Raw genomic sequence first — 15,331 nt, 5'->3', positions numbered from 1 at the left:
GGTCTGTGCTTGTGCCTGTATGGGGCAGCGACTGAGTGCTTCCGGAGCCACTTGTGGCCCACAGCCTGGCCATGCTTTGCAGCCAGGGCCAGTGCGGCTGCCAAAGAGCTGTGCATGGCTCAGACACGCCCCAGCCTTGCCTCACTCCCTCTGGAGCGGCCCTGGGGTGTCCTGCAGGAGGCAGTGGTGGCGTTGGCCCAGCAATGGCGGGGGCAGACCCAGGGTGCTGACAAAGGGAGGAAAGGGAGAGATGTACAAGCTGCTCCCTGCTGCACCCCATGTCTGGATGCAGACAGGCCTGGGGCAATGGGCAGATGCCCCGGCCCATGAGGTGCAGCCCGTGGCCCTGCTGGTATTGGACAAGCCCCTGTGTGCAGACTGTGACCCAACCAGTGGTGGACAGGACCTTTGGTTTGGCCCGTGGCCCAGCTGGTGGTGAGCAGGCCCCTTGGTGCATCCTGTGACCCAGCCAGCAATGGACAGGCCCCTCGGTGTGGCCCGTGGCCTGTGGCCCAGCCAGTGGCAGACAGGCTCCTTGGTTTGGCCCATTACCCAGCCAGTGGTGGATGGGCCCCTCAGGACAGCCTGCGGCCTGGCCGGTGGTGGGCAGGCCCCCGGTGCATCCTGTGACCCAGCCAGCAGCAGACAGGCCCCTCAGTGTGGCCAGTAGCCCAGCCAGTGGCAGACAGGCCCTTTGGTGTGGCCTGTGGCCTGGCCAGCAGTGGACAAGCCCCTCGGTGCAGCCCAGGGCCCAGCCAGCAGTGGACAGGCCCCTCGGTGCAGCCCATGGCCCGGCCGGTGGCAGACAGGCCCCGTGGCCCAGCCCATGGCCCGGCCCGTGGCAGACAGGCCCTGTGGCCCAGCCCATGGCCCGGCCGGCGGCAGACAGGCCCCGTGGCCCAGCCCGTGGCCCGGCCGGCGGCAGACAGGCCCCGTGGCCCAGCCCGTGGCCCGGCCGGCGGCAGACAGGCCCCGTGGCCCAGCCCGTGGCCCGGCCGGCGGCAGACAGGCCCCGTGGCCCAGCCCGTGGCCCGGCCGGCGGCAGACAGGCCCCGTGGCCCAGCCCGTGGCCCGGCCGGCGGCAGACAGGCCCCGTGGCCCAGCCCGTGGCCCGGCCGGCGGCAGACAGGCCCCGTGGCCCAGCCCGTGGCCCGGCCGGCGGCAGCAGGCCCCGTGGCCCGGCCAGCGGCGGCGGCGGCAGCGCTCACTTGCATACGCTGACCCACTCGGTGAGCCGGCACTCCTCGCAGGCCACGAAGCAGCACCAGTGGAAGCGGCAGTGGCAGCGCTCCCGGCGTGTCTGGCGCAGGATGTTGTGGCCCCGCCCGCAGCACAGGCTCTCGCAGTTGTCCATGCCCGGGCTGGTCTTGTTACAGCGCCGGCCCTGTGTGCCGGGGGAGTCCAGCGCCGGCTCCTGCTCGCAGAAGTCGGGCGATTTCTCGAAGTAGACCAGGCTGCCGCTGCCGGCTCGGCGCCGCTGCCGCCCAGGGCCCGGCTCCAGCTGCCCCGCGTTCCTGTTGTGCGGCCGGATGAGCGTGGCCCCGGAGAAACGCTCCCTGAGCAGGGAGCCCACCAGGCGGAACTCGGGGGTCACCTGCCAGCACGTCTGCAGCTGGCAGCTCCCAGAGGTGCCGTGGCACTTGCATTTCCGCCGCATGTTGTCCAGCACCACCTGGGGGCACAAGGGGGTCGTTAGGCCGAGCTGGGAGCCCGCCGCACCCGGAGCAGCCGGGGGGGGATGACTCGGGGGGAGGCGAAGCAGCCAGGGGAGCCTGGGCTTTAGGGAAGCAGGTGAGGGCTCCTGAATGTGCATTGAGCCCAGGGCTGGGCTGAAACACCCGGGTTTGAGCGTGGCCGGTGGGGACGTGACTGCAGCACACGCAGGCCCAGCAGGCTGGCTTGGCTCCAGTCTGGGGGTCTCTCCCAGCCCAGAACCCAGCTTTGACCTCTGCTGGATCCTGGCTGGCTCCCGTCCCTCCCTCCCGCCTGCCTGTGGAGCCTCCCTTGGCCCGGGCCTCCCAGCAGCAAAGTGGGGAAAGTCCCACCCTGGAGGGCAGCTTCCAGCTACCGGGGGCTGGGGCCACCTGTGCGTGCTCACTCGGCCTGGAGAATGCCAGCCTGGCCAAGCCCCCGGCTGCTTGCGCTGTGTCACCGGCTGTTGAGCAAGGACAGCGGCCGTCTCGTCCGCAGGGTCTTTTTCCTGGGCCCTATCCCTGATCTCTGCCTGTCTGCTTCCAGAGGGTCCCCAGGTTAGCCTGTAGCCCCCCAAAAACCAGCCCTGCAGAGCCCCAAAGGACCAACCATTTTTTCTAGTAGGTGATGAGCTTCTGTGGGTCTTTAGACCTCATCACCCAATAACTACAACGGTTGGTCTTTAAAGTGCTGCTGGGTCCTTGGTCTTTGGTGCTGCTCCTTCCAGGCACGCAGCCAGCACGCAGCACTAAATCCGGCCGGCTGGGCAGGCTTCTTTCTGGGCTTCACAGCGTCTGCTACCTGCGTTCTTGGCTGTAACCTAAACCTGTCACTGGGAAACAAACCAGCAGTCCTGGAGCATTTTAAAGACTCACAAAATAGTTTATTATGTGATGAGCTTCCGGGGGGGGCAGCCCCACTTGTCCAGCGAAAGCTTGTCCCCGAATAAATCATTTGGTTAGACTTTAAAGCGCTCTGTAACTGCTGGTGTGGTTTGTTTGGATACAGACTGGTACGGCTCCCTCGCTGCCACTATTACGGGTAGTGAAGGGTTTTGTCACTCCAAGGGTGCGTCTGCACTTGCATTCCTCTTTTGAAAGAGGCATGCAAATGAGGTAAATCGAAAATGCAATTTTGCATATTCAGCACCTCATTTGCATGCTCTAATTTCAAAACACAAGTTTGCATATTCAGCATCTCATTTGCATATTCTAATTCCGAGAGAGCTGCATGCCTCTTTCGAAAGAGGAATGCAAGTGTAAGTGCCCCGTAAAGGGAATTTCCACAGGATTCCTCCAGTGAAGAGCCAGATGGATCTTGAGAAACTTGGAGCCTCCTGCTGCAAAAAGCAGAGGTGGCCACTCTTTTGCTGCACTACAGGAAAATCTTCACAAGGAGTTAGCTGTATAGGTCCTAAGACACACTGTTGAGCAGTTCTGATTCCAGTCAGTAGAGCAGTGGTTCTCACCGGGGGGGGGGTTGCATTAACTCAGTGGTTCTCAACACTTGTTTATGGATAAAAAAATGGACTTATTTTATGTTCATCTAATCTTCTTTGTTTATCCTGTTTGCCCAGTCCTCAGTACAATGGCACGTTTATGGCCTGTGGGCCATTTCTTCCAAGCTACCAGTTATGATTTGGTTGTTTAAATGAATGTGTTGCAATGGGAGGAGAAAAAAATTGTGTGTTTGAAAATTGTAGGCACTGGGGTGATTGTAGATTTTTTAAGGGGTACTTTATTAACAAAAGGTTGAGAAACCCTGCAGTTTCTCTGACACAACCAGGGACGGCAGAAGAACAGCCCAGCCAACCACTCCAGTACAGTGCAGCACCCTCCTAAGCACATACACACACTCAGCCGCTTGCTCTCCAGCTGAGGTTTGAACCAGACCAAGGGGGGTTTTTAAAAACACACAGCAAAGAAGGAACCCCAATCTGCCTCCATCACCTGGGCTCTGGCAGCCTGAGGGTGGGCGATTTGACTGGTTCTCTTGTCCTATCTTATGGCAAAATGAGAAGCCTGGCCCTTGAGCCAGCGTGACTCCGGAGCCGTGCTCAGGTCTGTTTAAAGCCCAGAAAGCCTGGGATCGACAGAGCCGTACTGCTGTGTCCTCCCCCTGCCCTCCTCTCTACACCCCTACATTGCCTGGGTCCCCTGCACACACCCTGCCCTGAAAAGATGGTACAATGGATCTAGCATGGCCGGCTCTCCTGAGGTCCATTGGGTGAAGCCCCAGCTCTTGGAGTCCTGTGATTAAGAGGAGACTCGGGTTTTGTTTAAAGAGGGGTCCAGCTCGACAGGAGGTAGGTCCCAAACACTAGAGAGACTAGCCAGACATTTCCAGGCCTCCGGCTGCAGGGAGAAGCTAAAAGGCCTGGTGTGAGAGTCCAAGGCTCAGCAAGCAGCTGGCCTGTTGAGCTGACAACAGGCTACCCGGGATGAAGTTGAATACAGGATAAAGTGTAACAAAGACAAATGCAAAGTGCTCCACTTCGGAAAAAACAATCAGTTTCACACGTACAGAATGGGGAGAGACTGTCTAGGAAGGAGTATGGCAGAAAGGAATCTAGGGGTTACAGTGGACCACAAGCTAAATATGACTCATCAGTGTGATGCTGCTGCAAAAATACCAAACATGACTCTGGGATGCATTAACAGGTGTGTTGTGAGCAAGACACGAGAAGTCAGTCATTCCTCCACTACTCGGCGCTCGTTAGGCCTCAGCTGGAGTATTGTGTCCAGTTCTGGGCACCGCAGCTCAAGAAAGATGTGGAGAAATTGGAGAGGGTCCAGAAAAGAGCAACGAGAATGATCAAAGGTCTAGAGAACATGAGCTATGAAGAAAGGCTGAAAGAATTGGGCTTGTTTAGTTTGGAAAAAAGAAGATTGAGGAGGGGACATGATAGCGGTTTGCAGGTATATAAAAGGGTGTCATAAGGAGGAGGGAGAAAACTTGTTCTTTTTGGCCTCTGAGGATAGAACAAGAGGCAATGGGCTTAAACTGCAGCAAGGGAGGTTTAGGTTGGACATTAGGAAAAAGTTCCGAACTGTCAGGGTGGTCGAACAGTGGAATAAATTGCCTGGAGAGATTGTGGAATCTCCATCTCTGGAGATATTTAAGACCAGGTTAGAGAGATGTCTGTCAGGGATGGTCTGGACTGTACTTCGTCCTGCCTTTGGGGCAGGGGGCTGGACTCGATGGCCTCTCGAGGTCCCTTCCAGTCCTAGTGTTCTGTGATTCTACGTTTCTAACCGATGTACTGCAGCGCTGGCAAAGGGGACCCCGGCAAGGCTGCAGGAGGCAAGGTAGGGCCAGGTTAACAGTGCCATCAGCCTTGGCACCGGTTCCCCTGGCTCCGAGGAAGATGAGCTCGGTATGGAGCAGCGGCTGAGCAGCCCTAGGCAGAGTCCAGCCCTGGGCGGAATAAACGTTGTTAGGGGCCCCGAGCTGTGAAGGATGTGCACCACCAATAGAAAGACAGTGCCAGCTGGGGGTGTTCTGCTAATCAGCCAGGCCGCTCCTGACTCTCCCCTGGGCGGCCGGCCAGCACACAGCTGAGAGAGAGCCCTGCTCCGGGGCCGATCGAGGGGGGGCTGACTGCTGGGTTCAGTGCTTGGGGGCAGGAGGGGAGTGAGGGCAGCCAGGGACGGAGGCGGGCTGGGAAGGCGGGGGCAGTTTCTGGCCTTGGAGGGGGCAGGAATGGGGCCGAGCCCCCCGTCGGGTGTGGCCATGGCACTCGATCCCTTCACAGAGGGGCCGACCCACCAGGCGCCTGGGATGTGCTGACCTGGGAGGTCCCTCCCTGTCCTACAGTCCTGAGCTGACCCCTGTGCTGATTCCACCCACAGGGTGCAGCCAGCCGGGCCCTGACTCGTGCTGGTTGAACGCCAGGTGGCGGTGCCAGGGTGCCAGCTCCCCTGGTGTGTGGCTGCAGGCGTGAGCATGGTCCCAGGGCTGGCCTGGCTGGTCCCATGCTGGGCGCAGCAGTTGGCTGGTGTGGGTGGCTGCGGAGGTGGTTAGCCAGGCCAGCCCGTGGGTCCCTGGGGAGGATGCTGCAGGCGGCTGCTGCTGGGTGTGGGCAGACAGAGCAGGTGTCTGTGGCCTTGGCCGGGAGCTGCTGGCTTGTGGGGGCTGGGAAGGGACGTGTTTGATGTGGGGGGGTGGCCTTTGTGGGCGGAAGCACTCGCTGCAAGCCGGCGTCTTCCCCGGAGCGGAGAGCTGGGCTGCGCTGGAAGTGGGGGGGCTGCAACTGAAACAGGAGGGGGCAGGTCCTCTGAGTGCCACACCCCCCCGGGCCAGCGTACGGCCACCACACCAGACGCCCCTGCAGCGCCCGTCTGGAACGCTGTGTCGGTTGCCTGGAGCCCAGCCCGTGGCACCCCGGCCAGCAGGGACCCTGGCTCGCTCCTGGCGGGTGGGACGTACTCCCGCCCCCTCTGACGCTGCAGCAGCTGCTGCATGTTGCCCCCTCCTGGCTGGCACGTCTGAGCAGGGGTAGGGGAGAGCTCAGTGGGCCAGTCTGGGCACTCCCGGGTTGGTGCCGCTGACCGGTCAACTCCAGCTCACCTGCCCACAGCCAGCAGAGCCGAGCGCAGCCTGCGGAACAGCTGTGCCCACGAGTGCCAGGCAGCCATTTCCTGCCCGGTGTGGGCACTCGTGGCAGGCCCCTTGGCTGAGGAGGCCCCCCCCAGGGAGCCGCACTGGGGCGGCCGAGGCCAGAAACACCCCAAGGCCGTGGTGTGGCCAAGCGCCCAAGCGCGCCTCCAAGGCCAGCTCTCCGAGAGTCCTGGCTCCAGTCCGGCCCCACTGCTCAGCGTGGCACCGCGCCCAGCTGGGCCCCACCGCCCAGCTCCCCCTCTCCGGAGCCCCCCGGGCCTGGCCAAGCAGCCTGCAGAGCAGCCAGCCACTAGAGCAGGGCAGTGCCGCCAGAGCCGGGCCCGGGAGACCTGCTGCTGGCCTTGGGGCTTAACTCCTCTGGCTTGGCTGTCCCGCCGGGAGAGCCGGGGGCAGGGCAGAGCTCCCCACACCTCTGGCAGAGGGCACGAGCTGCACCCCAGGGCACTGCTCAGCCGCGGCACGGACGGAGCCGGCCACAGCACGGCAGGCTCAGCGCCTCCGTCTTCCCGGGAATTCCAGCACTGGCACTGGGGGAGAAACCACCGCTCCAGGGCCTGGGTCCCCACTGAGCCAAGGGCAGGCAGGTCCTGCGTCTGCCGGGTGAGCTCCCCGGGGGAGCCCCTTGACTGGCTCTTCCTCTGGAGCCAGCTGCCGTGGCTGCCGCTGGAATTCCCCTGCCTGGGAGCTACGAAACTGTCTGGTTACACCTGCCTCCCCCCGCTCGGCGCCCCGCCTGCCTGGGGGATTCCCTGCTAGCTCCACACCCAGGGCGTGGCAGCAAACCCTGCGCCCCACCTGCGCCCTCGCTGCCTGCGTCCCGCTGGGGCCGGTCAGCACCAGGCACCGACCTGGCCCAGAGGGGGCCCAGCTCAACTCTCCGCGACACCAGTTAACGGAGGGACGGAACGGAGCACAGGGAACTTCTGGTTTCAGCCCTGGCCTGTGTCTGGCCAAGGCGCAGCCCAGCAGCCTGGGACTCCCAGGGGAAGGGGTCCAGGGAATCAGCCCAGCTGGGCAGCTGAGGGGCACCACGCCGGGGCCACCCTTCCCTGGCCCCATCTCAGACACCCCTCCCACACACACACCACAGGTCCCATGCCTGCCCGGATCACAGAGGCCCCATGGCTGCAAGATCACAGAGAGGTCTGCTGGTGTTTGTGCTCACCCTGGCCTTGAGCTGTGCCCCCTGGTACCCCCCCAGAGCTCCCACCACCACCCCGAATTCCCTGTAACCCCCAGAGCTCCCAGCACCCCCCAGAATTCCCTGTACCCCCCAGAGCTCCCAGCACCCCCCAGAATTCCCCCCTCCCTGAGTTTCCACCACCACCCTGAATTCCCTGTACCTGCCAGAGCTCCCAGCACCCCCCAGAATTCCCTGTACCCCCCAGAGCTCCCAGCACCCCCCAGAATTCCCCCCTCCCTGAGTTTCCACCACCACCCTGAATTCCCTGTACCTGCCAGAGCTCCCAGCACCCCCCAGAATTCCCTGTACCCCCCAGAGCTCCCAGCACCCCCCAGAATTCCCCCCTCCCTGAGTTTCCACCACCACCCTGAATTCCCTGTACCTGCCAGAGCTCCCAGCACCCCCCAGAATTCCCTGTACCCCCCAGAGCTCCCAGCACCCCCCAGAATTCCCCCCTCCCTGAGTTTCCACCACCACCCTGAATTCCCTGTACCTGCCAGAGCTCCCAGCACCCCCCAGAATTCCCTGTACCCCCCAGAGCTCCCAGCACCCCCCAGAATTCCCCCCTCCCTGAGTTTCCACCACCACCCTGAATTCCCTGTATCTGCCAGAGCTCCCAGCACCCCCCAGAATTCCCTGTACTCCCCAGAGTTCCCAGCATCCCCCAGAATTCCACATCCCCCCTCAGAGCTCCCAGCACCCCCAGAATTCCCCATAACCCTCAGAGCTCCTGGCACCACCCAGAATTCCCCAAACCCCCAGAGTTCCTAGCACCCCCCAGAATTGCCTGTAACCTCCAGAGCTCCCAGAACCCCCCAGAATTCCCCCTAACCCTCAGAGCTCCCAGCACCCCCCAGAATTCCCTGAACCCCCAAAGTTCCCAGCACCCCCCAGAATTCCCCATACCCCCCATAACTCCCTGTATCCCCTCCCCCAAGAGTCCCCCATACCCTCCCACCCCTCCAAGCTCACAGCTCTGTGGCCCAGACGCCGTGTGCCAGGCAAGAGCTCCTGGCCCGCGCAGCCCAGGCAGATGAACGACTGTTCTCCCCATTGCAGAGACGGGGAAGCTGGGGCCCGAGGCCGCTAGGCTTTGTGGTGGCCAATCTGGCCAAGCCGAGCTGTGTAGGGCGGCCCCGGGACCATGCTCGGGGTGGGCTGGGCATTGCTCACACGGCTTCGCAGCCAGGGAGCTACGCTGCGTAAAGCCTACAGGCCTGCAGGGCAGAGCCAGGACTCGAACTGGGCCCTCCCCAGGCCCACAAACCACAAGCTCAGCCATCAGCTGCCCCTGGACGCACCTGTACCCAGTGCTCACTGACACGAGCGGCCTTGCACGTGCACGAGGGCTCCCCCGCCCCCACCCCAGTGCTTCCCACGCACGCCCAAAGTGCTTCATTGCAGGGAAGCCTTTGTTGTGAGATTAATAGGCAGCTCCTGCTCCCCTTTCATCTCAGCCCTCTGATCCTGCGCGCCATCAAACAGCCGCACATGGGAGCCGGGCTCCGGGGCCAGGCCTCAGCCCTCCCTCGGGCGCCATTCCCAGCTGCTCTGCTCCTGCGGGGGTGGGCCTGGGCTGCCTTCCGATGCTGAACCCACCCTGGAGCCGGAGAGCACCACAGGCTGAGGCTGAGGAGAGACTCCTTCTGGGGCTCCCCGTTTTATCAGCTGCGGCTGGGCCAGGCCAGGCGGGAGGAGCCAGCCTGGGCACGGAGGGGGAGGGAGAGGGCCGGCGGTACCCATCAAAGCGGACCGAGTCGTTCTCCAGACCATTGCTAAGAGGGCTGCGAGGTGCGCCCTGGCCGCAGGGGGATGGATGGGCTGCGGCCCTCATTTGGGGTGGCTTCCGCCCGGCATCCATCCCAAAGCTACGCCACCAGAACCCCAGCCCAGCACGCATGCCCGGATGGACGGGTCATGACGGCGCCTGACAACTCTCTCCCTGCCAGCTCAAACAGTCAGCAAGCCCCAGGCAGGGAGGGCCGAACCCAGCCCAAACGGAGCTCTGTGCAGACACGGGAATCCCTGCACCCCCGCCCAGATGTGGCCACCTCTTGGGGGGACATGACAGCTGATTAGCTCCTCACAGCAAAACTCCGCGGCAGTTTGCTCCGGGTGTCTGCTGGCGTCTGCCTTTCCCTGGGTTGTTTGCATTGAGTTACGAAAGACAACTGAAAAATAAATTAAAACCCGGCCTTGAACAGGACCAGTCATCCCCACTGTGTTGCGTGGGTTCCTAGCCCTGGTTTCTCCTGCCATTTGCACCCATCGGTCACCTCTCATCTGGGATTAGCCTATTACCTCTGCGCAGCAAGGCCCTCTGTGTCTGTAGCAGGGCTGTCCCCGGGTGTGCTCGGGGCCTGTGGTCCAGCCCGGGTGCACCCCTGGGTTTGCCCCATCTGACATCACCCAGACATGTCTCTGCCCCGCTGCGCACCTGCTCAAGTGGGATGAAATTCTTCCATGCCTGCTGGCCACAGAGAAACCACAGGCAGCATCCATGTCCTGCTCAGTCACCCCTCGGCACCAGAGCTACCTACCCGTGTGATGCACCGGACCACAGCCTGAACTGTTACTTGCAGTACGGTCCAATTAGAAGTCACAGCTGATCTCTCCTGGTTAGGAGCCAGAGACCTACTTCTCCCCAGAGAGGCAGCCATGAGCCCTGCACCCGGCGCTAAGCAAACACACCACTCACTGCAGCCCTGCTCAAATGCAGCCACCTCTGGGGGGCGGCGTGACGGCCGGTTAACAGCTAGCGCCCGGGGAACTGATGAGAATGATCCAGGAGCTGATCGGCACGCGGGTGTTCTCTGGCATCCCAGAGGGGCACAGCGAGAGCCAGCAGAGCCCTGGGCCCACTCCGCAACACGGCTACCCCTTCCACTGCGCCACCGCACGCAGGCAGAGCCCGGTGGCCAGAGAACCCCGCGGCAGGTCTACGCCGACCCGGCAGGCAGTGTGAATTCTCGGCTGTGGTTCCCTTTTTCGCTTCATGACGTGTAGTAGCGGCTAGAATTGGCTTTGCTGGGGGTCCGGGAATGGTCTGGGGCGAGGTTGGGGGTCCGCACCAGTGAAAAGGCTGGGAACCACTGGCCTAGAGGACGGAATAGAGCCCCTGCCTCTGCCCCCCGTGCACCACAGCTCCCCCGGGGCGACAGCCTTGCAACACGCCCAGCTCAAGCGCCCCGGCCCCGCTCACCTGCCGGCCCACGCGGTTGTTGTGCAGCCTCATGCGGGAGTGAATGTCCCTGTAGGTTTCCCGGGAGTCTAGGAAATCCTTGGAAAACTTCTCCCCATAGTCCACGTTGGGGCTGCAGCCCCCCCATTCCCAGGAGTCCTGCCGGCCCGGGCCCTCCGCCGGCATGTGCTCCAGGCGGACTCCGTGCACCATGCCTTTGCCCCGGTTCATGGCCTCCAGCTGCAGGCGATGCAGCTTCCCACGGAAGGCGTCCTCGTCTCCCCGGCGCGCCGGGTCGCAGCTGCAGGCCTGCAGCTTGCCGAGGGCGCAGGCGTTGGCGACGGCGTGCAGCACCCCGGCGGCCGCGATGGCGTAGGCGAAGGCGCTCTCCCGGAAGCCTGCGAGGAAGCAAAGGGCAGGGGTCGGTCGAGGGCCGGGAAAGCCGTGGAGGGGTCAGCCCGGGCGGCAGGCAGGACGGGGCAGCCCAGCCCAGAGGCACCGGGGTTTCCTGCAGCCCGACGGGCCGGGCCGGGCCTGGCTTGACCTCCAGGATGCCTGCAGCCCCTGGGCCTCTGCTGAGATCTCCCGCGCGGAGGTCCATGACGCCTTCAGCCCCTCACCCCGGCCTCAGGGCACTGCTGATGGGGGTGATTGTCGGAGAGCTTCCACCCAGCCAGGCAGCCCCCCGCTGGTGCCCCCCGCATGTGCTTGCCTTGACTGCTTCCCCTCCCCGCCGGGTGTCAGCTCAGTGCCGCCCTGAAGGGCCAGGGGATGCTGCGCACAGCACAGGCCCGCGGGCACCCGTGGAGGGTCCACACTGCGGGGGCTGCAGGGGGCACTATGCACCCCACTGCCCTCCTCTCTGGCCCCTTCGCCAAGGACCCCACCCGGCTCTCGCCAGCACCCACGCAGCCTGGGGCTCCTCGCTCCTGCCCTCCCCAGGCCCCTCGTCTTCTGCCCCATCCCAATCCCCTGGGCACTTGCCTGCTGCCTTCCGCTGGCTGGCCTGCCCTGCCCACGGGCTAGCCCCCACCCTCCTCCTTGGCTGCCCTCCGCCTCCCGCCTCCCGGGGCTTTATCAGGGGTTCCAAAGTGCCAGGCGTAATCCAGGTGGAGTCAGCGTCAGAGCGGCAGGAGGAGCCCAGGATCAGGCCCCTTTGCACTAAATGACGTGAGAATCTTGACCAAGCAAAGGGAGCTCTAGGAGCAGCTGGTATCGGAGCAGTGGGGGCTGGTATCGGAGCAGTGGGGGCTGGTATCAGAGTGGGGGGGCTGGTATTGGAGCAGTGGAGGCTGGTATTGGAGCAGTGGGGGCTGGTATCGGAGCAGTGGGGGCTGGTATCAGAGTGGGGGGGCTGGTATTGGAGCAGTGGGGGCTGGTATCAGAGAAGTGGGGGCTGGTATTGGAGCAGTGGGGGCTGGTATCAGAGTGGGGGGGCTGGTATTGGAGCAGTGGAGGCTGGTATTGGAGCAGTGGGGGCTGGTATCAGAGTGGGGGGGCTGGTATCGGAGCAGTGGGGGCTGGTATCAGAGTGGGGGGGCTGGTATCGGAGAACCAGGAGATGGGGGTCTGGCTTCTGAACAGGCAAAGAGAGAAACAGGGACGGGACTGTGTAAGGGCTCAGTCTTGCTTCCACTGAAGGCAGCGGGGTGGGGGTGTGGATGAGGGCCAGGATTGGCTCCCCACAGAATCACAGAATCATAGGGCTGGAAGGGACCCCAGGAGGTCATTGAGTCCCGCTCCTTGCTTCCAGCAGGATCAACCCCCACTAAGTCATCCCAGCCAGGACCTTGTCAAACTGGGACTTAAAAACCTCCAGGGATGGAGAATCCACCACTTCTCTCGGTAACGCGCTCCAGTGCATCCCCACCTGCCTGGGGACATAGTTTTCCCTAATATCCAACCAATGCGCCCCCTGTAACTTCAGCCCATTGCTCCTTGTTCTGCCATCTGTCACCACCGAGACCAGTTTCTCACCCTCCTCTTTAGAGCTCCCCCCCAGGAAGTTGAAGGCTGCTATTGAATCGCCCCTCAGTCTTCTCTTCTGTAAACTAAACAAGCCCAAATCCCTCAGCCTCTCCTCATAGGTCTTGTGCTCCAGCCCCTTAATCATTTTTGTTGTCTTCCACTGAACCCACTTCAATCCATCCACATCCTTTCTATACTGGGGGGCCCAGAACTGGATGCAATACTTCAGATGTGGCCTCACCAGAGCCGAATAAAGGGGAATAACTACTTCTCTAGATCTGCTCGAAATGCTTCTCCTAATGCACCCCAATCTGCCATTCCTCTAATATGATTGGCAGAATAATTCATTCCTCTAATATGAATATGGCATTAGGAATACATTACCGACCACCTAACCAGGACAGTGATAGTGATGCTGAAATGTTAAGGGAGATTAAAGAGGCTATCACAATAAAAAACACAGTAATAATAGGAGATTTCAATTATCCCCATATTGACTGAGTACATGTCACCTCAGGACGGGATTCAGAGATTAAATTTCTTGATGCCTTAAATGACTGCTTCTTGGAGCACCTAGTACAGGAACCCACAAGGGGAGAGTCAATTCTCACTCTAGTCCTGACTGGAACGCAGGATCTGGTCCAAGAGGTAACTGTTACTGGACTGCTTGGAAATAGTGACCACAATATAATAACTTTTAATATTCCTGTGTTGGGAAGAACACCGCAGCGGTCAAACACTCTGACATTTAATTTCAAAAAGGGGAATTACACTAAAATGAGGAAGCTAGTTAAAGAGAAACTAAAAGGTCGAGTAACTAAACTAAAATCCCTGGAAGCTGCATGGAAACTGTTTAAAGACACCATACTAGAGGCCCAACTTAAATGTATACCCCAAATAAAAAAACACAGTAAGAGATCTAACAAAGAACCACCATGGCTAAACAGCCATGTTAAAAAGGCAGTGAGAGAGAAAAGGGCAGCTTTTAAAAAGTGGAAGTCAAATCCTAGTGAGGAAAACAGAAAGGAACATAAACACTCCCAAATTAAGTGTCATAATGTAGTAAGAAAAGCCAAAAAGATTTTGAGGAACAGCTAGCCAAAAATTCAAAAAATGATAGTAAAATGTTTTTTAAATACATTAGAAGCAGGAAGCCCGCTAAAAAAGCAGTGGGGCCCTTGGACGATAAAGATATAAAAGGAGCGATCAAGGAAGACAGTGCCATTGCGGAGCGATTAAATGATTTCTTTGCTTCAGTCTTCACGGCTGAGGATGTTACAGAGGTTCCTAAATCTGAGCCAGCCTTTTTAGGTGACAAATCTGAGGAACTCTCCCAGATTGAAGTGACATTAGAGGAGGTTTTGGAGTTAATTGATAAGCTGAATAGTAACAAGTCTCCAGGACCAGACGGCATTCACCCAAGGGTTCTGAAAGAACTCAAATGTGAAATTGCAGAGTTATTAACAGTGGTTTGTAACCTATCCTTTAAATCCGCTTCGGTACCCAATGACTGGAAGACGGCCAATATAACGCCAATATTTAAAAAAGGCTCCAGAGGAGACCCTGGCAATTATAGACCGATAAGTCTAACATCAGTACGAGGCAAATTAGTAGAAACAATAGTAAAGAATAAAATTGCAAGGCACGTAGAAGAGCACAAATTGTTGGGCAAAAGTCAGCATGATTTCTGCAGAGGGAAGTCGTGTCTAACTAACCTATTAGAATTCTTTGAAGGGGTTAATAAACATGAGGACAAGGGACACCCAGTGGACATAATATACCTAGATTTCCAGAAAGCCTTTGACACGGTCCCACACCAAAGGCTTTTATGTAAATTAGGCGGTCATGGGATAGGAGGAAAGATCCTTTCATGGATCGGGAATTGGTTAAAAGACAGAAACCAAAGGGTTGGAATAAATGGTAAATTTTCACAATGGAGGGGGGTAACTGGTGGTGTTTCCCAGGGGTCAGTCCTGGGACCGATCCTGTTCAACTTGTTCATCAATGATCTAGAAAATGAGGTAAGCAGTGAGGTGGCAAAGTTTGCAGATGACACCAAGTTGTTCAGGACAGTCAAAACCAAAAGGGATTATGAAGAACTACAAAAAGATCTCAGCAAACTGAGTGATTGGGCAGCAAAATGGCAAATGAAATTTAATGTGGGTAAGTGTAAGGTAATGCACATTGGAAAAAATAACCCAAATTACACGTACAACATGATGGGGTCAAATTTAGCTACAACAGATCAGAAAAGGGATCTTAGAGTTATAGTGGATAGTTCTCTGAAGACATCCACGCAGTGTGCAGCGGCAGTCAGTAAAGCAAATAGGATGTTAGGAATTATTAAAAAATGGATAGATAATAAGACAAAAGATATCATACTTCCCCTATATAAAACTATGGTACGCCCACATCTTGAGTACTGCGTGCAGATGTGGTCTCCTCACCTCAAAAAAGATATATTGGCATTAGAAAAGGTTCAAAAAAGGGCGACTAAGATGATTAGGGGTTTGGAACGGGTCCCATATGGGGAGAGGCTAGAGAGACTGGGACTTTTCAGTCTGGAAAAGAGGCGATTGAGGGGCGATATGATAGAGGTATATAAAATCATGAATGGTGTGGAGAAAGTGAATATAGAAACATTATTTACCTTTTCCCATAATACAAGAACTAGGGGACACCAAATG

At 59.1% G+C, this 15,331-nt stretch overlaps 1 protein-coding gene across 1 annotated transcript in view; it reads right to left on the bottom strand.

Moving 5' to 3' along the window:
* Window positions 1-1,204: 1,204 nt before the first annotated feature.
* WNT10A (Wnt family member 10A) overlaps window positions 1,205-15,331 on the bottom strand; it is a 41,927-nt gene continuing 27,800 nt past the window's right edge. The window contains exons 3-4 of the mRNA XM_075001043.1: window positions 10,698-11,074; window positions 1,205-1,672 (exon numbers count right to left, since the gene is read on the bottom strand). Of these exons, the coding sequence (XP_074857144.1) occupies window positions 1,205-1,672; window positions 10,698-11,074 (845 nt within the window). The remainder of the gene's footprint in view (window positions 1,673-10,697; window positions 11,075-15,331) is intronic.

This window comes from Carettochelys insculpta, chromosome 8 (assembly GCF_033958435.1).
Source record: "Carettochelys insculpta isolate YL-2023 chromosome 8, ASM3395843v1, whole genome shotgun sequence".
In the NCBI taxonomy this organism is placed as follows: domain Eukaryota; kingdom Metazoa; phylum Chordata; order Testudines; family Carettochelyidae; genus Carettochelys; species Carettochelys insculpta.
This window is presented reverse-complemented; position numbering and strand designations above follow the sequence as displayed.